The sequence below is a fragment of the Sinohyriopsis cumingii genome, chromosome 14 (assembly GCF_028554795.1).
Source record: "Sinohyriopsis cumingii isolate HCF-2022 chromosome 14, ASM2855479v2, whole genome shotgun sequence".
NCBI lineage: Eukaryota > Metazoa > Mollusca > Bivalvia > Unionida > Unionidae > Sinohyriopsis > Sinohyriopsis cumingii.
The window spans coordinates 124338754-124364140 of NC_142974.1; the positions used below are offsets into that span (position 1 = coordinate 124338754).

General features: G+C 37.4%; 1 protein-coding gene across 1 annotated transcript; it reads right to left on the minus strand.

Moving 5' to 3' along the window:
- Positions 1-455: 455 nt before the first annotated feature.
- On the minus strand, positions 456-4784 carry LOC149784766 (uncharacterized). The gene is made up of 2 exons (XM_089933048.1): positions 1422-4784; positions 456-1214 (listed from the first exon to the last, which is right to left on the minus strand). Exons 1-2 carry the CDS (start codon positions 4782-4784, stop codon positions 456-458), a joined length of 4122 nt encoding a protein of 1373 aa, XP_089789174.1.
- Between the last annotated feature and the right edge of the window lie 20603 nt (positions 4785-25387).

Here is a 25387-nt window from a genome sequence, read left to right on the forward strand (position 1 = left end):
CTCTTGTCTTAATGATAATCAAATATTTATACAAATAAATTAGAGGGAAATGTTAAGCATTAATATGACGGCAACACCTTCCCCCTTAAGAGAAAACTAGTTTTCGAACAAAATTATAAAGGATGGACAAGCAAGATTGAAGGGTTAATATTTGGCTGTATACAGTTCTATGGAATTACCTTACTTCAGGAAATTTAAAAAGTTCTAGCATCTCCCTGGCAATTAGAGTTCTATCAAATAGTATATAGTGTAAGCATTGAATGACTCGCTAAATATTTCCATATTACGAATACAACATTTAGCATAACATCTAAAACAAACATTTTGGATTCACTTACAATCAAACTGATGTGCATTACGAAAGTACTTAATTAGTACACAAGCTATAACACACATTATCATATGGGTCTTAATTCAGATAAGTCCAACAAGAATGAACACTAAAACACATAGTCTTAGACTCCAGCACGTGACAATCCATCAGCATTTGCATTCTCTGCTCCCCGACGGTGTTTGATCGTGAACTCATATGGTTGCAGACACAGGGACCATCTCAGAAGCCGTTGGTTTTTTCCTTTGTTTTGGCTTAGCCAGGTTAATGGGTTATGGTCAGTTTCAACACTGAATGGAGCACCACACAAGTAGTAGTGAAGAGATTCTATCGCCCATACTATCGCAAGGCATTCTTTCTCAATTGTAGAATAATTCTGCTCCCTGGGCAATAGTTTGCGGCTGAGATACGCTATCGGATGCTCGTCCTTATTGTCATTGTACTGACTCAAAACAGCTCCAATGCTCGCATCACTTGCATCCGTTTGCAGTACAAATGGGCGTTCAAAAACAGGATTGATCAGGATAGGTGCCTTTACAAGTGCATTCTTCAAATCACTGAATGACTTAACAGCTGTCTCATCCCATGTAACACGATTTGGCTGACCCTTCATTGTCAGAATACAAAGCGGAGCCGAGAGCTCAGCGAAATTCCTGATGAATTTTCTATAATAGCCCACCATTCCTAGAAAGGATCGAACCTCTTTCTTTGTTTTCGGAAGTGGGAAGTCAACCATAGCTTTGACTTTGCTGTGGTCTGGTTTAATTTGCCCTCCGCCAACAACGTGACCAAGGCAAACAATAGTATCCTTTCCAATGTCACACTTGGAAGGTCTAACTGTCAGATTGTTTTCTCGCAATCTCTCCAAGACTGCTCGTAGATCCTGAAGGTGGTCATCCCAGGTCTCACTATAAATAATGATGTCATCAAAGTAAGATGCAACATTACGTAATTTGGCCAGCAACAGGTCCATCATGCGTGAAAATGTAGCAGGTGATGTTTTCATCCCGAAAGGCATAACGGTAAATTCATAAAGTCCAAAGGGTGTCACAAAAGCAGATTTCTCCTGCGCTTCTTTTGACAGAGGTACCTGCCAGTAACCTTTGGTCATATCGAGTTTGCTAATATATTTTGCATTTCCCAACTTCTCAAAAAGTTCGTCTATCCTCGGTGTAGGATAGGCATCAAAGAGTGTGACATTGTTCAATTTTCGGTAATCAACACAAAGTCGCAGACTTCCATCTTTCTTTTGAACAAGTACAATTGGTGAACTCCATGGGCTTGTAGATGGTTTTATCAATTCTTGCTGTAACATTTCGTCTACTATAGCTCTGACTTCAGCCCTTTTTGCATGGGGAATACGATAGGGTTTCTGCGTGATTGGAATGTCTGTTGCTGTTCGAATGTTGTGAGTGATCAAGTTGGTTTTGCCTGGTTTTGAAGTTAGCACGTCTTCAAACTCCGAGCATAATCTTCGCACCTGTTCTCGCTGTTCTTTCATCAGTCTACCATTCAGACTGATTTTGTCCAAACTTTCCATGTCGGCCAGTGGGAATTCAATCCGTCCTCCTCCATCAAATTCATCACACACAGTTGCTGATAACAGTACAGCTCTCTTGTACTGACGTAATAGGTTACTATGGTAGGTTACTTGTCCTCGCCTACCACCAATGTTAATCTTGTAATTAACGTCATTAACCTTACTAATGACACGATAAGGTCCCTTCCAGTGAGCTTTCATCTTCGATGCATCAGATGGCAACAAAACTAGGACCTCATCCCCCGGCCTAAATTCCCGTTTGGTAGCATTTTTGTCGTACCATGATTTAACTTTCTTGTGAAACTCTGTTAGATTTTCTTTCACTAACTCACTTACATCAACCAATCTCTGGCGAATCGAAAGCACATGTTCAACAACTGACTTATGTGTCTCACCCTCACCGGTGAATAGATCCTTAAGAATCTCCATCGGCCCTCTTACTGGCCAACCATACAGCAGCTCAAACGGCGAAAACCCAGTTGCTTCATGTGGTACCTCCCTATAGCAAAACAGTGCATAAGGCAGCATCACATCCCAGTCTTCACCGTTCGTGGAACACAGTTTCTTCAAGACAGCTTTGAGTGTGCCATTCAATCTTTCGACCTTTCCATTAGATTGTGGCCTGTAAGGAGAAGTTGTGATCCCCTTGATGTTCAACATGTTGTAGAGTTCTTTCAGAAGTGTGCTTGTGAAGTTGGTACCTTGGTCTGTAAGGATAATCCTAGGTATACCAACCCGACTAAATAGGCCAATTAAGGTGTTGGCCACTGTTTTGGCATCAATGTCCTTCAAAGGAAATGCTTCCGGATACCTGGTAGCTTCATCTACTATGGTTAGTATATATTTGTTCCCCGCCTTTGTGCGCTGTAGTGGGCCAACGATATCCATCGCAATCTTGACAAAAGGGTCAGACACAATTGTTGGACACACCATTGGAGCTTTCTCTTTCCCTGTTCTCCTTGCTGTCTTTTGACAGATGTCACAGGCCTGACAGTGCCTCTGAATATCCCCAAACATTCCTGGCCAATAAAATGCGGTTGTTATTCTTGCTTTCGTTTTCTCCCTTCCTAGATGACCAGCAAGCGGTTTATCATGTGCCAACTCTATCACTGCTTGACGTAACTGCTTTGGCAAAACTAATTGGATTCCATATTTTTCTCCATCCGACGACTTCCACTTCCGTTTTAAAATTCCATGCTCCCAGAAAAATGCATTGTCTATGCCTTCTATTTCACTTGCAGATGACAGGGCCTTTTCTCTCACTCCAGCCAATGAGCTGTCATTCTTTTGATACTGAGAAATTAATTCCACATTAACATTGTGCAGCTGATCAAGTGACAAGTTCTTGTTATCAGCCTCATCTTCACAATGGATGTCATCCTCATCCTCATCAAGACCATGATCACTATTTTCGTCCGAAAATAGCCTATCTAGATGCACATCATCCAATTCATGGGATCGGACCCCACATTCTTTTATTTTCCTTTCACTTTTTTCAGCGTCCTCTTTCTGTGCTCTTGCCTGGTTCCTCGTTACTACCATAGTCCTTTTTTTCCTACGTAGAATGTCCATACCCAGCAGCGCTTGTGCTGCCAAGTCAGATACCAGTCCAACCTGGACATGACCCTTGTAGTATGGCGTGTCTAATTCTACTATGGCTAATTTCGCCTCAAAAGGCTGTCCAATGGCAGTGTAGAGTGTCAGGTTCTGTCCTTCAAGGATACATGACTTATCGACAAGGTCGTCACGTATCAAGGTCATTTCTGCGCCTGTATCTTTAACAAATAATACTTCCTTGTTGCTCACTGTTCCCGGTACATTTATTAACCGTTCACCAATGGTATTCTGGACAAAGTAGGTTGCTTGATTTTGTTTTCTGCTGGGACAGTCACGCAAAATATGACCCTTCTGGTGACATTTATAGCACTTTTTGTCTCCATAGGATTTTTCTATCAAACCAGTTTTCTTGGACTGAGGTGAACTTGATGCTTGGTTATTTGCTTGTTGTCGGCTGTGCTTATGGTCGAACTTGCTGTCACTGATGGGCAAAACATAATCCTCAGCAGCATCGACAACAGAGCCATTGCCTTTATTGCGCCTTATCCACTGGGCCTGCACTGGTGGGAGAGCCTTCAAGAAGTATTCATCTGCTAAACATCTATGTGGATCACGACTATCAATGAACCGTGTTAAATACTGCTCTATACGTGCCATCAGACCTCTGTATGTTTCATTAGCATCCCTTCTTATGCTAACTAACTGGTTAAAATATTCGTGAGGTCTTTTCCCAAACCTATTTATCAGGGCCTTTCTTAGCTCAACATAGCTTTTACTTGTTTGTTGTGCTACCTCTCTTGCCTCCCCTGTTAGCAGCGTTCTCAGTTGCAGGGTTTTCATTTCTTCGCCCCATTTGGCGTGATCAGCCACGGCATCAAATTCTGAGAGAAATGTAAGAATGTCTTCATTCGCTTGGTGATTGTAAGTTTGAAGCTTGACTTTGAATGGGAGGCTGTCATTCTTTTTATCTATGTCCTTCTGATGTTTCACCCTTTCTATCTCTAACTCCAGCTCTTTAAGTTTAAGACTGTGCTCCATTCGCAACTTCTCCCTTTCAAAGTCTAATTTTTGTCTCTCCATTGCACATTCCCTCTCTAACTGTAACCGGTCACGTTCAGTTTGCTTGTTGGTGTCCTTGGATGTTTTTAGTTTGCTCTGTGTTTTCTTTAGTTTTCTTACAGGCTGCTCTTCCTCTATTTCCATGTCATATGGTTCTTCACCACTGAAATCTCCCTCAATATCTGTGAATTGCATCAAATTTGTTTGCTGTTTCCGTCTGGTTCTATCCCGTGCAATGCTGTGTTCTTCAACAATCGTTCCTACTTCCTCATCTATAACGCTACCTTGGGTCGTCATTTCAATCCTTATTTTGTTTATCCTTGGCTTAACAGGAATCACACCCACACAAAGTTACAGAGTATATCCAATAGCAATTTGCAGCTACACTACTCAGACAAAACTTTGGTACTTGTGCTGTTTCAATGTTACTGTCAAATTTCCAACAACTTTGCTATCCCACCGCTGCCACCAAACTTGTTACGGGGTACAAAAGTTGCAAACAATAACATCCAACACAAAGTATATTCCCAGCCAATTTTTAATGTTCACCCAAGCTAGGGCTCAAGACGACTGCTCTTTACAGAGAACAATTCTTTAGTTTTACACCAGGGCAATAGTTTATCAAAACAACAGTGATGACAACTGCAGACTCCAACTCCAATGGGTCAGAATCTTTATCAGTATCAGATGTGAACTAGGTAGAATTTGTTTCTAACATTACCATATCTGACCGCTTAAAATCCATTAAACTAAAACTATCATGTACACCACTGTCTCTTGTCTTAATGATAATCAAATATTTATACAAATAAATTAGAGGGAAATGTTAAGCATTAATATGACGGCAACAGGGTAGATTAAGCATTTGTACTAACATCCAATTACAATGCTGTAATCTAGTTACTCAGTTAAGGTTCATTTCAGTGTATAGCTTCTGTTGTTCTCTTTTTAAGTCATATTGCCAAATTACACTGAATTTGCACCAAATGTGTTTATAATGTAGATAGAACTCAGAAAATGTTCTACTTGAAAATGTTAGATGCAAATATGCATACTGCAAAATAGATATCATAATTCAAAAAAGAGAATGAAAACAAAGCACACACACATACATACATATATATATATATATATATATATATATATATATATATATATATATATATATATATATATATATTGCGTGTCTCACTTTTCTCCCACTTCTACCTGTTCAGGTCCCACTTCTTCCTGTTCAGCTCTCACTTCTCCCTGTTCTGTATAAAATGAGAAGTCGTTTCTCCCTAAAATTCAAGTCTAGCTTGACCACTCTATATATGTTGCTTTAAAGCATATGAAAACAGAAAACTGCGGCCTTTTTTGTCCATATACTCTTACTTACTGTACGTATAGACATAATTATTGACGAGCAGTTGCCCTCAATTTAATTTGTTCTTTTTTTCATTTATACTCATCATTGATTCATTATACAACTGTCTCCAATTTACTCAGAATGCAAAACACGTAGATGGACATATTTTTTCTCCATGTCAGTGTATAGATGAAATGGAATATTAATGTTGATTTGCCGTTATAATGAAATTAACATATCTAACAACTACAAAAATTATGTTTCAACAAAAAAGTATTATATATATATATATATATATATATATATATATATATATATATATATATATATATATAATATATATATATATATATACATTATAAAGAGAGAGAAAGAAATTATACTTTAAGTTTAATGGTTTTATCTGTTATGATATTAATTTTCCAGCTATTATGAAATGAACCTACCAAAGAAAACAGGACACACTGAGGTGGCAACAGACCCAAAACCTATGATGGAGAAGAATCCTAGCTTTTAGTTAGATATTGGTGGAAATAGTTAACAGTTTGAAATCAAAATGATGTTGAGTCAAAGTTATTTATCTTCTTGCTTTTTTACTGGTCACTATATGATATCCATTAACAAATGAACTGCCCTGATCTTGAAAGTGTCCAACCGCACTCAAAGTGCCCTGGTCAGCACCCACTGTCATTTGAAATCTTAGCTGGAACACTATATATATACAGTATGCAAATATGTCCTAGACACTGCAATGTTTGCCATTGTTTCCCTTGACAGATTCTCTGATGGTTTTAAACCGATTTTATGTGTACAATAACGCAAGCACAGAAGTGAAAATGAAATAAATATATATTTTACAGAAAGTGATTTCACTGCTTCCTATAACAAATGACAAATTGATATTGTTATGGTTGTTATGTTGAATGTAACTTTCTATGCCTCTTCAAATTACCACTCCGTGGAAACATTTTATCACAAACTTCACATTTGTATGGTTTATCTCCAGTATGTATCATCATGTGTCTCATCAATGTACTACTTTGTCGAAACGTTTTATTACACACTTCACAGTTAAATGGTTTAATTTCTGTATGCACCATTAGGTGCTTCTGCAAATATTTATTGCATGTAAACTTTCTATCGCAAACTTCACATTTGAATGATTTGTCTTCTGTATGGACCATCATGTGCGTCTTCAACTCATCCTTTTGCCCAAACCGGTGATTACAAAGTTCACATTGGAATGGCTTATCTTTGGTATGTATTATCATGTGCCTGTTCAAATTACTAATCCATGTGAACATTTTATCACACACTTCACATTTGAATGGTTGATCTCCAGTGTGCATCCTCATGTGACTCTTCAAATGGCTATGCCATCTATACCGTTGATGACAGACTTCACATTTAAATGGTTGATCTCCAGTATGTAGCCTCATATGCCTTTTTAAATTAACATCCTGCCCGAAGATTTTATCACAAACTCCACATTTAAATGTTTTATCTCCAGTATATACCATCCTGTCAATATCTGAAGCACCACTCTAGATTAACAGGTTATAAAAAATAAACTTCGCTTTTGAATCGTTGTCTCCTGTACACGTATTCCTGTGCGTCTTCGATGCGCCACTTTATAGAAACTTTCGGTAACCTAGTTATCTCCCTCTCGTATTCCTCATATATTTACTTCATCCGGTAGGTGATTAAGCCGCTGGACAAGAGGTATCACGGTACCAACTGTTTTTCCATACACCTCAATGCTAATGTTTTTTGTTGTTTAAATAAATATACTTTCTATCCTACCGCAGCATACGTGTTAAACGCTGTCATATAGAACAATGTTAGTTTGGACAAGGACAAAACCAGGTACTCGATTGCATTTAAGAGAGATAACTCTACTGTACTGGAATTAGACAGGTGTAAGAGTTATCGTGTCACAACTACACATTTTCAGCCATGTGCAACATTTTTTTTAAAATCATAAAAATGAGCATATATATATATATATATATATATATATATATATATATATATATATATATATTGTAATCGGAGAACCATCACAACGCATAAATTTATACAAATAGTATACCTTGCAGTAATTTGTTACTCACGCACGTTATACATTAGATTGATCCTTGGCCAAGATCACTAAGATTTATGGATCATGATATACAAACCATCTACAACACCATGTGTCCGAGGAGGGAGGTACATGTCATAAAGAAATATATCTTGAAGGTAAATAAAGGGACAAGCTCCAGGGACATTGTGAGTACGACACACCGTACAATATAAAAATGCAAATATCAAAGAGCAATACCTGCACAAGACAAATACATACTTTTATCTTCCAAATTCTTTTGGATTTGTTATATAAAAACAAACACTTATACTATGGGGGATACATAAACTCATTAAAGCCTTAAAATTATCGGATGGAAAGAGGGCTTCAATGGCCATTAACTTAGGTTTTACTGAATAGTTTGTCTGGTAAATTTTCACCAGACAATGACCTTTTGAAGAAAATGAGAATAATTTTACACTGAAGATACAAATAAAAAGACACATAACATCGTAATCTGAATTTTGAAGTACTTGGATCAGATTCTCCACTGTCCAAAATGTAGGCAAAATTTTTTGCTGAGTACATTTTGGAGATTGGATGATTAGAATCTAAATAACAATTTATGCTTTAAGAACAGAATTGGCGATCTGGATATATTAACTGCCTCTTATACACTATTTCCTATCAAAATTAGTATTAAAATGTAAGTGAACCAGTAGGCTTATGGGGAAATAATGATGTACATTGCTTTGTCTGGAAAGTACCAGTTTATTGTCTGTTTTCGTAAACCAGTAGACAAATATATTCAGGAAAATATACAATTCATGAAAAGCAAAGCCTATGTATTAATTTATTGAAGATTTAGCTTTAAAATGCAATTGCGTAGGTCAGAAACGTACGTGACAGTGCTATATTGTGGAATTCACGATAAGCACGTAAGGTTAATGTTGTTTTATGACTTGACTCGTATTGGTGACAATATAGAAGAAAAGCGGCGAAGCAAATCCTATTTACCCAGTGCCTAAACTTACTACAAGTACGTCGACAAATAACAAATCCATAACAATTTGCGATCCTATCAATGGATTGTTTTAAGGAAGCTATAAAAAATGAATGGTTACATTAGGAAAATCACTCTTCCTAACAATAAATGCAATCACATGTCTGTGTTGCTTTGGTTGGAAAGAAGGGTTTAGTTATATACCGACTATAAAGGAGCCATGTCTGTAATTGTACGCATTTCAGTGTGTTATGTGTGAATAGTTACAGCAATGTTTTATCCACAACAAAGATATTTGGATGAGCAGTGTGAGTTGAAGTCGTGTGCATTTGCCCTCACGTACATGGTACAGGGGTTGTTTTAAAGCATTTAGAAATCTATCAACCAACATTATTGTGAACTTTTAGAAAGTATTATATAAAAACTGGTTAAGCTGATTAAGCATAACCTGCAATTACAATGATATAATCTGGCTACTCAGTAAATGCGTTACCATGGTGCTTGTAATATTCTCTTTTAAAGTGACATGGCCAAAGTAGCTCAGAAAATGTCTATTTGAAGATAAAATAGTGCTAAAATCCACCGATAAATGCATATATCAATACTGGGAAATAGAGGACATAATTCAAATAAGAGAACACGTACATTATATATATATATATATATATATATATATATATATATATATATATATATATATATATATATATATATATATAATTGATATAACAAATTGTGGTCCGCACATATCGCAATAATACGCATATATAAACATTCTAGCGACCGTCTGTAGTTGATTCCAAATCAATGATGGAAATTCACAATTTAATCATTAGTAACGTATGAAAATAACGATAAAAAGTATTAATAATCCTTGTGTTCTAAATTAATTTAATATGGTACATATTATCAGCACAATAATTTATTATTTATGTTCCCCCCCTTTACTCTCATGCATAACGGAAAAACATCGCAGAAATGTGGAGTGAGAGGGAAAAGGAATTTGGGCTTAATTAAAACTTCAAATAGAAATTACACCAGTTAATCTACAAGAATATGGTTCGTCGTAACGATACATGAACATTTTCCATGGGATTTATCTACAGTGTTTATCAATGATACAAAGTTGCAACTATGTCGACATTATACAATAAATTGTTTGGTTATATGGTATTCATACTGTGATGTATTATATGAATATGTCCAAAGGCTTGCTTCTCTCTCTCTCTCTCTCTCTCTCTTATAACCAGCCTGGATAAAGCACAAATGTTACTTTAATTAAGATCCCTTATCTCTAAGCCTTACAAAAATAAGAGCAGAGTGGTAGAGCAGGCAGATTTTAGTTGGGTTTGGTACGATAAGCAACACTGGTTTTCTAGTTTATGTGAAAATTTTACTTTATTTTACATAAAGTTGTAGGACCCATACTTGGTGTTTGTGTGTCATTTGAACCCGAATGTAACATGTTGGTGGCAGCGGTACGGATTACAATAATTCTGTGTGAATTATTTGGAATTTGTCAATACGTTGGAATTGTGTTTGACAATTCTGAAAGCTGTGAATTCAGTGAATCTGTGTGTGATATTAGCAGTGACTGGTTGTACTGTGTGTATAACGTACAGTTGTTGATTGTTAAGAGCAAAGTGTGTATCACTGTAATGAGTGTACACGTGTAATACCAGAAACTCGTAGATAAGAAAAACTAGTCCAGTGGCTGTGAATATTGTGATTGATCTTACAGTACGTACATATAGTTTGTCATTATGTTGGTTGCTGATGATATCAAAGTTGAGGGAGTAACGGTTGATTCAGGACGACCAAGAAGAAAAGCGGCAGCACAGAATTTGGTGGAATTTACAGATAATGACATTCTGGAGAATGAAGATGAACTTAACCTTGAGCACATGCAACCACCCAAGAAAACAACGCGAAAACCTAGCGCAAAGAAAAATGAAAGAGAATTTGAGTTAAGGCAGGAGTTTGAATGGGAAATGGAAAGAGAGAAATTAAGATTAGAAATTAAGCGTTTGGAAATTGAGTTAGAAAGAGTAAAAGGTCAAGAAAACGCGACAGAAAAAACATCTTCAATGCGATTTAAAGCAAAGCTACATGCATATGACCATGAACGAGGAGAAGATATTGTGACTTTCCTAGCAGAGTTTGAATCAATTGCAAAACATGCTAAGTGGTCTGATGAGTTGAAAGTATTACATCTAAGAACTCTTTTGACAGGTGAGGCTAGACATGTCGCAACTCAAGCTTGTGGCGATTACCTGGAACTCAGGAAAGGACTGATTGATCGCTTTGGAATGAGATCGCATGAACATTTCACTGCATTGTTGAGCATGAAGAAGGAAACCACTGAGAGATATCGTGGTCTGATGGCCAGGATTGATCAGCACATAAAGCGTTTTAAGGAGGATCGTGACCCTATTATTTGTCTTCGTGAGGAATTTTTCTTGAAAGCCTTGCCACAAGATCAAGCACAGTGAATTAGGAGGAACAAGGGCTCTAGTCCAGTTGTAGAGGCTGCCGAAGATTATATTCCCTCCAATTTACAATATCAATCGCAGAAGAATAGGTTTCGTCAAAACATAAATGTAAATAGTAACAAGATGAATAGTTAGAACTTACAGCAGCAAGCAAAACTAACATCGACAAATGGCCAGTCCAAACATAAAAAAATGGCAGTGTTATCGATGTAAGCAATGGGGACATATTGCAAGGTATTGTCCAACAGATGACATGAAACATTGTGGCAATCCAGCAACTTGTTTTGTTAAGCCAACAATTGGTGAAAGGCTTATTTCAGAAACAGGATGTGTAAATGGGCGCGATATCATGTTTGTGAAGGACACTGGATCAGATATGACCTTGATTAGAGAAAGTATCATTGACGAGAGTTGCAAGCTGGAGGGGCACAAAGTCACGTTATACACAGCAGTGAGTCAGCCACTTACCGTACAGCTGGCTGTGGTAAATAAATATCGACACTACGTATTATAAGGGACCAGCGCAAATGGGTCTTGTTTCAAATCTAGCCTCTGAAGCCCTATTGGGGATGGATATACTTAGCAAGAAAGGGTCATTTGTTCTTACGAGGTCGATGTTAAAAAGGACTCGACCATGAGAGGACTGTGGAAAATACTGACCAATGTGAGGATTAGTGTAAGAATGACGTTGTCAACAACAGCGTCGAAATAGAAGATCCTGATCAGCGTGATGACATTGAGTTGACAAACTTTCAGCAATGAATGCGGACATGTTGTCGAAGCTACAGATTGCGGATATTTCACTGTAAAGTATTAGAGAGAAGTCCTTTGCTACTCATGAAGAGGCTGAGGAAGAGCCAATGGAATTCTTCTGGGAGAATGATATTTTGCGACGGAAATGGCAATCTGGTGATGGTTCACATGGAGGGGAGTAAATAGTTGTACCAACAGGATTACGAAAAATGATAATGGAGCTGGCACATGATCGATCCCTTGCAGGTCACCTGGGTTTGGAGAAAACACAAGAGAGGACTCTCCAATTTTTATTTTGGCCTGGAATGTTTTCCGATGTACAAAGATATTGTGCATCGTGTCATGAATGCCCGATGACAGCAAAACGGACTACAGGTGAGAAAGCACCAATGGTTTGCCCACTGGTGATAACATAACCGTTCTCACAAATTGCAATGGATATTGTAGGACCGTTATCTAGAACGATATCTGGACACAAATACATTCTGACGGTGGTTGATGATGCAACGAGGTATCCCGAAGCTTTTTTTAAGGATATGCAGACAACGAGTGTAGCTAGAGCACTGATTGAGCTGTTTAGCCGTGTTGGATCTCCAAGGGTCATATTAACAGAGAAAGGGACCAACTTCACTAGCACTTTGTTGAATCAGTTATATGAACTTAATAGGTATCCTTGGAGTTACAACAACGCCTTATCACCTACAAGCTAATGGAAAGTTAGAAAGTTTTAACGGGACGTTGAAGTCAATGTTGCTGAAGTTATGTACAGACAACAAGAATGAATGGGATGAGATGTGGCCATTTTTGTTGTTTGCATACCGCGAAGCCCCATACGAGAAAACTGGATTTGTACCCTTTGAGATGTTGTATCGTTGGGCAGTTATGGGGCCAATGCAGATTTTACAAGGCTTGTTTACGGGAGAGTAGGATGTAAGGAAGTCAACTGTGGAACATTTTGTGAAAATGCGTGAGAAGCTGGCTGACATCAGGGCTCTTGTCAAAGATAATCTGTTGGATCGCCAAAAGAAAATCAAGGCACTGTATGATCGTCACACGAAAACACGAGAGTTTAGTCCTGGGGATGAAGTCCGTATTATCTTTCCATCAAGTTCGTAAAAGATGAAGGCACAATGGCCGGGACTTTATCTTGTGGTCCGAATGGTAAACTATGTTAACTACCAGGTATCTGTTTCACACACACACACACACACACACACACACACACACACACACACACAGAGGGATCATGCTACCAGGCGAAATGGGCAACTAAGCTGCCTAAAAATTGTAAACTTTGATTTTTTAAAGGAACTTTGAATGACAATCCTTTTTGAGATACTCCCTCACCGTAGCTAGGTTAGTTCCAGTGCTACGTTATATATATATATATATATATATATATATATATATATATATATATATATATATATATATATATCTCAAGGCAAAATGTAGGCTTCAAGCCATCAAATAGTTGGTGTGGATATCAATTACACCAACAAACTCTTGTACATTCATGAGCTTTGAAAGCTGATTGACCATTAACCATTTCTTGAGTAAGATAGCAGATATTACGGCCCGATTTTCTGCAAGTTATCCTTTGACGATAAAAACCTATAAACTTGGGTTTCAAAAATTAAACTTGTGTAAATAGCAATTTGAGTTTTAAGAATAGAATCAGTAACATAAATATTTTAACTGCCGCTTGTACATTATTTTCTTGATAAAAGCCAGTTTGGAACCGTACGTGAGCCTGTCATAGGAAAATAATGGCGGACGTCGCTGTTCTGGGAAGGACCATTTTATTAGATTGTCCCTTTTCATAAACCATTGGGCAAATATATTCATGAAAATATAAAATTCAAACAAAGCAGAGTCTAAACATTATGATATTAAGATTTAGCTTTAAAATGCAATTATGTAGGTCATAAATATATGGGACAATGCTATGTTGTGGAATTCAAGAGATGATGAAAGGTCATGGTTGTATTCAGTTTACTCATTTTTGTGACAATAAGAAGAAGAAAAAAAACAAGCTGCAAAGCAAAAATTATAGTTAAGCAACGCCAAATGTTAAATAGACAAATAATAAAATCTTATATTTGCCATCCTATCAATGAACTGTTGTAACGAAGTTATAAAGTGACTAGTTACATGAAGAAAACTATTTCTAAAAATAGATGCACTCGCATAATGGCTGTGTCGATCCGGTTGAAAAAAAAGTCTTAAGTTTATTCATACACTAAATTTAATTCTTCATTGTATTGTCTATGAACAGTTACAGTAAAGTTTGATCGGCAACAAAGAAATTAGGATGAACAGTACCATATGAAAGACGTGTGTATTTGCTCTCATGTACATAGTACAGGGTTCATTTCAAACAAATTTAGAAATCTTTTCAAATGGCATTTCGTAATGAACTTACAGAAACTATAATTGAAAAAAACCATTCCAATCTGATTAAAATCCGATGTCCACTATTCATATGTATAACAGCATGGATCTGATTTTAGTCAGATTGGAAAAAAAATCTTGATTATGGGTAGATTAAGCATATCTACTAACGTCCAATTACAATGCTGTAATCTAGTTATTCAGTTAACATTCATCACAATTTATAGCAGTGTTTGGGACCAGGTTCGCACTGCTAAAAGAGACCGCCGTAAAGCTGAGAGGCTTTTGGCTTTCCACCAGACTCACCATTCATAAGCATATCTATGAAGCCGCTAAGAAGAATGTCACAAATATAGTTCATGCACTGAAATCAGCCCACTACACTACTAAGATCATGGAAAGTTCCAGCTGCAAAGAGCTCTTCGAGATTACTAACAAGCTAACGTCAAGGAACAAATCAACACCAAATCCAACTACCTTCTCTCCAGTCGACCTTCCGGACATGTTTGCAAATTTCTTCCGTGACAAAGTACAAACCATTAGAGATAAGCTTGGCACCACAATTTCAACTGACTCGTCGTCACCATACAGTTGGGATACAGAATTTGAGCGGCAACCATTAGCAGCATTTGAATCTGTCTCTAAGGATTTCGTACGTACAATCGTGATGAAGAGTGCACCAAAGTCATGTGAACTTGATTCAATTCCAACATCACTGCTGCTTGAGTGCTTAGATCCAGTATTGCCTTCACTGATTTTATTAATACCTCTCTCTTATCCGGGGAATTCCTATCATTTTCTTTCAAAACTGTAATTGTAAAGCCTCTGCTGAAGGAACCAACACTAGACCATAACGAGTTAAAGAACTACCGCCCAGTTTATAATCTCCTATTCATATTAAAAATCTTAGAAACGCTTGTTCTATCCCAGCTTGTATCTCATCTGAATTCAAACAGTCTTTTCTAGCAATGTACAATCTGCATATTGCCCTTGCAACAGTACTGAAACTACTCTTCTAAAAGTAGGTAATGACATTCTCTCTGCTTTGGATAGTGGAAAGATTACAGTCCTCACCTTCCTTGATTTGTCTGCAGCATTTGACACAAAATACCATGATATATTACTTCACCGTCTCCAGCATGTATTTGGCATTCATGATCCAGCCTTACTGTGGTTCAAGTCCTACTTGGTCAACAGGACACAAATTGTATCTGGAAATGGAATACACTCCAGCCCAGTTAATCTATGTTGTGATGTTCTTGGACCTGTTCTCTTCATTCTGTACACCCAGTCGCTCTCAAGTGTCATAGATCATCATCCAGTGTCTCACCAATTGTATGCTGTTGACACCCAAATATACAAATCTAGCCACCCAACTGAAGTTGATGCTACCATCCAAGGTGTAGAGGTGCATTTCTGATGTGAAATCATGGATGACATGTAACAAAGCAGCAGATGAATGATGATAAAACTGATGCCATTCTGATTACAACACAAAGACTTTCTCATTCACATCCTTTACCTCAAACAATAAATATCAGCAATACCAAAATTAAATTCACAGTCAGTATGAAACCTAGGTGTTACTCTGGACAGTACTCTCACATTGCACCAATATGTCATGAACATATGCAAGGCTGCATATCTTGAGCTGAGACGCATCAGCTCCATTCGCAAATATCTTTCAGGTGATGCCACTAAAACACGTGTGTTCATTAGTACCTTCCATACTGGACTACTGTAACTCAATTCTGTCTGGTTCATCTCAATATCTACTCCAGAAACTTCAAAACACAGCTACTTGAATGATATTTAGAGTACCATGATCAGAGCATACCTCCCCGCTGCTCTGTACCCTACACTGGCTATCCATTTGATCCAGAATGAAACAAAAAATTTGTTCTCTGTGCTACGTTTCACTGATGGACTCCAGTCCAACATACCTATCCGACCTCACCCATGTGTACACACCAGCAAGATACTTACGCTCCTCTTCTGACAATCGTATGCTCATTATTCCCACTATGAAAATAAAGTCATATGGACAGCGTTCTTTTGCATACCAGGAAATGAATTGCCCACTGAACTTAGACACAAAGACACAGTGATCACATTTAAGAGTGCTCTTAAAGCTCACTTATTTATACTGCAAGAACAAACTTAAAGACCTAATAATGTTTCCTACCTTAAATATTTTCATCATGTTTTTATGTTTTCCAATTTCATGGTATTTGTTTTTGTAATCATCATTATATGTTTTTTACATTACAGGTGTTGTCTAATATTGTAAAGCGCTTACAGCTTCTAAAGATTAGGTGCTATACAAAGTCCTCATTATTATTATTAATATTATTTTTATTATTATAGCTTCTGTTGTTCTCTTTTTAAGTCGTATTGCAAAAATATACTGAATATGAATATGATATTTTTTAAACATGCACCAAATGCGTTTATAATATAGAAATCAGAAAATTTTCTATTTGAAAAAAGTATTGCTTAAAAGCAATGTTACATGCAAATATGCATACTGGGAAATAGAATAATTAAAAAAAGAGAACGAAAACAACAACACACACATATATATATATATATATATATATATATATATATATATATATATATATATATATTGTGTGTCTCACTTTGTTCCCAATTCCCCCTGTTCAGGTCCCACTTTTACTCCCTGTTGTGTCCAAAATGAGAAAATCAATTCAAGTCTAGGTTTAACCATATATATATATATATATATATATATATATATACACACACACACAGACAGTCTTCCAGCTAAGCAAAGATATAGGGTACTATGCCCTGCCCAACCTTTTTAACGCCAGTCAAATTTATGATGCCTTTGACACCCCTTTTACATTTAAAAGTGCCCCAATCATTCACTTCTGAATTTTAATTCTGTTCTTGTACCATGCTCCTGGCCGGTTTTGCCACAGCCATGCTTAACTTCGGATTTTATCATTCAAGTTCATTATCAATGCATGCGCAATCATAATTCACTCACAAAGATGGGATTTAAGCAAAAGAGGAAATTGACAAAATATTTTCAGTAAGTGCATTCATGGGGTCAAAATGTTTATTTTATTCCTATGTGATACCCCTATCCTTGCACCGTAATCAAGAACAGTTGTCTTGGTCAACCAAAACTATTTCTGTTTGATATATGTTGCTTTAAAACATATGAAAACAGAAAACTGCGGCCTTTTTTGTCCATATATTCTTACTTACTGTATATAAAGTCATAATTATTGACGACTAGTTAATTTAATTTGTTCTTTTTTCAATTTTTACTCATCATTGATTCATTATACAACTGACTCCAATTTACTCAGAATGCAAAACACGTAGATGGACATATTTTTTCTCCATGTCAGTGTATAGATGAAATGGAATATTAATGTTGATTTGCCGTTATAATGAAATTAACATATCTAACAACTACAAAAATGATGTTTCAACAAAAAAGTATATATATATATATATATATATATATATATATATATATATATATATACATTATAAAGAGAGAGAGAAAGAAATTAAACTTTAAGTTTAATCGTTTTAAATTTTATGATAGTTTTCCAAAATATCATATACTGTGTGGACCATCCGGTCATTATAATAATAATTGTTGTTATTATTGTTGTTTTATTATTAATATTATTTTCATTGCATACTTTGAATTATATAAATATAACTGGAACATGATGAGCAAAATGACCATTTGTTTTAGATTCTCTCAAAAATGATCCTACCAAGGAAACCAGGACACACTGAGATGGCAACAGACCCAAGACCTACAACCAATAATGGAGAAAAATCTTAGCTTTTAGTTACATATTGGTGGAAATAGTTATTAGTTTGAGAAAAAAAATAATGCTGAGTCGAAGTTACTTATTTTTCGCTTTTTACTGGTCACTATATGATATCCATTCACACATGAACTGCCCTGATCTTGAAACTGTTCAACCACACTCAAAGTGCCCTGGTCATCACCCACTGTCTCTCTCTCTCTCTCTCTCTCTATATATATATATAGTGGGCAAATATGTCCTAGACACTGGAATGTCTGCAAGTGTTACCCGTGACAGATTCTCTAATGGTTTTAAACCGATTTTATGTGTACAATAATTCAAGCAAAGAAGTGAAAATGAAATAAATATATATTTTGTAGAAAGTGCTTTCAATGATTCTTATTAGAAATGAAAAATTGGTATTGACAGGTTTAATGTAAACTATCCTCATAAAATTTAACAAAAAATTTCAAATCTGAATAGTTGTTATGTTGAATGTATCTTTCTATGCCTCTTCAAATTACCACTCCGTGGAAACATTTTATCACAAACTTCACATATGTAAGGTTTATCTCCAGTATGTATCATCATGTGTGTAATCAATGTACTTCTTTGTCGAAACGTTTTATCACAAACTTCACAGTTGAATGGTTTGTCTTCTGTATGTACCATTAGATGCTTTTGCAAATTTCTTTTGCAAGTAAACTGTTTTTCACAAACTTCACATTTGAATGGTTTGTCTTCTGTATGGATCATCATGTGAGTCTTCAAATCATCCTTTCGTCCAAAGAAGTGATTACAAAGTTCACATTGGAATGGCTTATCTTTGGTATGTATTATCATGTGCCTTTTCAAATTACTATTCATTGCAAACATTTTATTACAGACTTCACATTTGAATGGGTGCTCTCCAGTGTGTATCCTCATGTGACTCTTCAAATAACTATGCCATCTATAACTTTGATCACAGACATAACATTTGAATGGTTGATCTCCAGTGTGTATCCTCATGTGACGCTTCAAATGACTACTCCATCTATACCTTTGATGACAGACTTCACATTTGAATGGTTGATCTCCAGTATGTATCCTCATGTGCCTTTTCAAATTAACATCCTGCCCAAAGATTTTATCACAAACTCCACATTTAAATGGTTTATCTCCAGGAGATGCCATCTTGTTCATGTCTGAAGCACCACTCTAGATAAACAGGTTATCAAAAACGTCGCTTTTGAATCGTTGTCTCTGGTTCATGTATTCCTGTGCGGCTTTCGGTAACCTGGTTATCTCCCTCTCGTATTAGGTATTTACTACATCCGGTACCTAATTAAACCACTGGAAAAGAAGATAGCTGCTATCGTCACTTATGAATCTATTCTTGCTAAGTGTTTTTGAATTTAGTTACGGTAACCACGACGCAGTGCTAAGTGATTTATAACCCCTCCCAACTTTACAATTACTATGGGGGAAAAAACTGGGCAAATTCATATGAATATAAACAACGGGCGACGAAATAAAGAAAATCTCTCTCTCTCTCTCTCTCTCTCTCTATAGTACCATACTATATACAAAATCTTGGTCTCGTCACTGTTTAGAAAATACTTACCAGACCGAAACTGAATAACCGTCACAATACATAATTTGATACAACTGTTATACCTTACTGTAATATTTTGTTTCCTTTTCGTACGTAAATAAATAACGTAAATAAATATGTAATGCAAAATCAAAATATATAAAAAGGACATTCCTATAATAATAATAAAAAAACACGACAACACATGATCAAAACAATATAGCATTATAGCATACACATATAACATACACGTTATACATTAGATTGATCCTTGGCCAAGATCACTAAAATTTATGGATCATGATATACAAACCAGCCACAACACCTTGTGTCCGAGGAGGGAGATACATGTCATAAAGAAATATGTCTTGAAGGAAAATAAAGGGACCAGCTCCAGGGACATTGTGAGTACAACACATCGTACAAAATAAAAATGCAAATATCAAAGAGCAACCCCTGCACAAGAATAATACATGCTCTTTTTTTTTTTTTTTTTTTGTTTTTTGCTTCCTTATTCTTTTGGATTTGTTATAGAAAAACAAACACCTACACTATGTTGGGTACAGAAACTCATAAAAGCCTTTAAATTTTTTTTTTTTGGGGGGGGGGCTTCAAATGCAATTAGCCTAACATAGCTAAAGGACAGAGAAGTGCCCAGAAATAAAAGAGTATACAGTTCGTCGTTTGTAAAAGAACTTTGATAAATAGTCTAGCTGTTGAGGAACATGTTCAGTGGATTATAGATCGGTATGACTAATATACACCATGAACAAATGGAACGCAACGGAAATAAAATAAGCAATATAAGTTATTGTTGTTTGTTTGTAGTTTTGTATTTAAAGAAAATCAAATGAAGTTTTTAATCACCCAATGCATACATATCTGTTTGAATAGCACAACAAAAAATATGATCAATTTTCACTACAGTCAATAACAAAGTACGCAGTGGAAATTATTTATTATATATGTATGTGATTTGTTTATATAAAATTAACCGTCCATCATCAGATTCATATTCTAAGAGTAGTAAATGGGGGCACCCTAGCGTCAAGGGGAATTAGCATTACAAGACCCCTTGGGCAACTCTAGCGTCAAGGGAAAATTAACATGGAGAAAAATCGTGGGTCACTCTAGCGACAAGGGGAATTTAACATGGAACTATAGTGTGGGTCTGTCTAGCGACAAGGGGAAATTAACATGGGAATAGAGTTTGGGTTTGTCTAGGGACAAAGGGAATTGAATATGGGATTTTTTTTTTTAAATTTAAATTTAAATTTAAATTTAAAAAAAGGGGTAGGCAATGGAAAGGCTATCTCTTTTCGAGAAATATGGCTGGCCCTGAAAAGGGCCTTTGGGTTTATGTTAATATTAATATTAACATAGATGGCATCTGTCACATCTTCTTCTTCTTCTTCTTAAACTCCTTCTAACTGCCGGTCCATACACAAGTACCCTCTTGAGACATCCTTGTCTTTCTATGTAAACTCTCCTCATCCATTGACTAGTATCTGTCCTATCAACAACAGTCCACTTGGACCTGACATACATGAGCATGTCCGTCCTAAACATCATGGAAGACACAAGGGTGGATGACTCAACTGTGGTCCACATCTTGAAGCGACGAGAATAGGTGAATCAATGCAGTGAACTGCGCTTATTTATAGGTACAGGAAGGATTGAAACGGATTGAATTCATTCACCAATCCGAACACGTGTTACAAAATTCAGTCAGCTCGCATCCAATCCGAAGAGAGCAGTCTGTGACGTCACGTGGTCTATATAGATTCGTTAGCGCTTGTGTGCAGTCAATCTATGCGACAGTGATTCAACATGACGGAAACTCAGAAAACGATCCATTGGGGTGCACCAGCAGGGGAGACTGCCCAAGGGAACCCGGACTTACTTTCAGAAGAGGTACATTGGGATTTTGTGGATTTTCTTACCTCGCAAGAATTTGTTCCGGAACCTTCGTTACCTTCTTCATTACCGCAAGTGGAGAATTTTAGACAGAGACAGAAAGAAGAATTGGAGAAATTTATGCAACGACAAAAGGAAGCGGAACAAGCTTTTCTCCTACAGCAACAGCAACAGCAACAAGAAGAGGTAAGAAAAAAACAACAGCAACAACAGCAAGAAGAAGTAGCAGCAAAGAAACAAGAGGGTGAAAATCAAACGGCTACGGTACTGTTGGACATTTTAGCGGAGTTAAGAAGTCTGAAACAAATGTATCAGACTTCTTTATCACGACCGAAGAGAATACGACCTTCCCGAGCTAAACACGCCAACCCTGTGACTAAGCCTATCGTACCACCCTTAGTGATTTCAACCCAATCATCAGAAGTAGGCCTTGGCCGTGGCAAAGGCTTAAGGCAGTTAAAGTTGATTGGTTAAACTCACCCCTACACCAAAATAAAAAGGCCCTTTTCAGGGCCACCCACATTTCTCGAAAAGAAATACAATTTCAATTTGCCAATAACTCAAAAATAAACCCCACCCATTTTACCCTTATAGTGCGTGTCTGTGTATGAGTGCGTGAGTGTAGCTTCTTATTTTAAAATCAAAACTCAAAGACACTTACCTTATATCATTCATGTATTCTTTTATCCATTTTTTTACAATCCAATTCACAGCACAACACTTTAATTAAAAGTTCATTGATTTCTTCTTTCTCCTTGTTTAGTCTCTCTGTTTTTTGAATTTCTTCACCGTTTTTTCTTCATTTTCTTCCCTTCTTCTCCTGTTTCTTTGCTTCTTTTAAATAGAATTGTCTTCTTTCTTCCTCTGAAGAATCCCTCTCTTCTTTCGGAGAATCCCTCTCTTCTTCCGAAGAATCCCTCTCTTCTTCTGAAGAATCCTTCTTTTCTTCTGACTCCTCTTGTTTCTTTTTTGGGCAATCTGGAGACCAATGTCCTTTGTCTTTACAATAATAACAGGTATCTTGACTTTTGCCTTTTTTAGCCCCTGTATTTTTTCTTTTTTGACGGTCTGGACACTCTGAAGACCAATGCCCTTTCTTCTGACAGATATAGCAAGTATCCTGACTCTTATCTCGAAAGGAAGGAGAGTAGTCTGTCGGCTGGTCTGAAGAGAATTTTCTAATGACCCCTCGCAAAGCTCTGACGAAACGTTCGATCTGGCTAGTCTCTTCCATTGTTCTCCTCGGTTTGAGAGTGAAATGAATAGTGAAAGGACAAGACACACCCTTTTTATATACGCTGGTTTGCCATGACTATAAATTAGTCTATGGTGTTTGAACTTGAGTCATTTGACGTTTTGCACTCAAGATGAAACGATCCTATTCATTCGAGAAGAAAGAAGAAGAAGAAAGTAAGAGGCAGAAACGTGATCTATCGCCTCGTACCAGGGCTGAAATCTTGGCACAAATTCATGCCAGTGATTTTGAAGAGGACATGAGTGAACCAGAATCCGAACCCTCTAAACCAAGTTCACCACCCTTAGTCAACCCTGAAAAGTACTATTCCATTCGAGAGACGGAAAAGCGCTCCTCTAGAAAATTTAGAACCACGGCTTACACCTACACGGTGAAGTTTAAAGATTTCAAGGCCGACGTACCCTTGGAGAAAGCAGAAGGGTTTATCACCGAGATGTGGGATTCTTTGCTCACCGCACTCAAGCGACAAAGTCAACCCAAAGAAGACGATCGCTTGACACTATCCATAGATCACGACGGTTTGAAATCCCCTGTTTGGATCGAGTTTAGCAGACCCGCAGAACTAACCCCTTCCAAAATCATGGACAAGATTCAACACGTACAACAATCTAATGACCAGTTTGACATCACCGATGGTAAAGCCACACTGAAAATGGCCCACGTCTCTCTTCCTCAAGGGACAGGACGCAAAAAGATGTTATTGGTGGACAACCTTCGCAACACCAAAACAAGTCTCGTCCGAATTCACAACCCTCAAGACCAGATGTGTTTAGCCCGTGCCATCGTGGTGGGACGAACCTATGCCAACAAGAACGACACGGTAGAATGGAAAAGAACCTGGAAAACTATTCAACAATCCGATCGAGCCAAACAACGAAATGAAGCAGAACTCCTGTTACAACAAGCCGGACTGTCCAAAGACACACCCTGTGGCATTCCTGAGATGCAAAAATTGCAAGATGCCCTAGCTCCACGCTACACCTTGAAAGTGCACCCTCAAGAAATGCGTGGAACTCTGTTGTTTCGAGGCCAAGATTTTAAGGACGGAAAATACATTCATGTCTATTATCACGATGAACATTTCGATACCATTATCAGTATCACTGGATTCCTGGGATACAGTTATTATTGTGAGAAATGTGATTATGGTTATAACAATCGAGAGCAACACAATTCTTGTGGATGGAAATGCCCAGGATGTTTGGCCTCTCCACCCTGTCTGAGCGAAGAACCAGTGCCTTGTTCAACTTGTCTGCGCACGTTTGTCAGCCCTACCTGTTACCAGCAACATTTGAAAACACAAGGTTCACAGAAGAAATGTGCTTGTCAATTCCTGAGATTGTGCCCTACGTGTGGACAAGGCATACGTACCAATAGTACCAAGGCACACGTATGTCGAGGAAAGAAAAAATGTCACATTTGTCACCACATCGTGGACTTGGAACACGAATGTTACGTGCAAAAATACCAACCCCCACCAGAGGAAGAGGACGGTCACAAGAAGAAAGGCAATTTCATCTTTTTCGATTTCGAATGCATGCAAGAGACCGGCATTCACATTCCTAATTTCTGCGTGGCTCATCGAGCGTGCGAGAAGTGCATTCAAGAACCTATCTTCAGTCATTGCCCTCACTGCAGCAAGATTCCCGGAGGACGTGAAAAAAATCTTTCGAGGACCAAAAACACGTTAGCCGATTTTGCCCAATGGGTCTTAGACCCCATCGACAAGACATGGAGCAAAGAGGACATCGAACGTTACGGAGATTGTCATCGTCATGCCACGGTGATGGCTCACAATTTCTCCGGATACGATGGACAGTTTCTTCTCAGATACTATACGGAACAAGGCACCGAACGTCCTAAAGTCACTTTGAACGGAGCCAAAATCATTTTCATGCAAGTGGGACAAGTACAGTTTAAAGATTCGATGAGTTACTTGGCCATGCCTTTGAGTTGAATGCCTAAAACGTTTGGAATGACAGAAATGGCTAAAGGGTACTTTCCACACTTTTTCAATACGGAAGCCAATCAGCATGCCGTTCTACCCCATTTACCTGAAGCTCACTGTTACGACCCCGACAACATGCGTACCGAACAACGAGAAGCTTTCTACGCTTGGTACCAGGCTCATGCCTCTGACCCCTTCGACTTTCAGGAAGAAATGTTAAAGTATTGTCGTTCCGACGTGGACATTTTACGACGTTGCTGTGGAAAATTTCGAGAACTGTTCATGGAACACGGAGGGGTCGATCCTTTGAAAGAAGCTTGCACCATTGCCAAAGCGTGTT

What these genes read in the sequence shown, in the direction of transcription:
- LOC149784766 (XM_089933048.1), bottom strand. Translation starts at nt 4,784, where the DNA reads ATGACGACCCAAGGTAGCGTTATAGATGAGGAAGTAGGAACGATTGTT. An exon ending in TGACCAAAGGTTACTGGCAG is followed by an intron (nt 1,215 to 1,421) that starts GTACCTCTGTCA and finishes GACCACCTTCAG; the next exon opens with GATCTACGAGCAGTCTTGGA.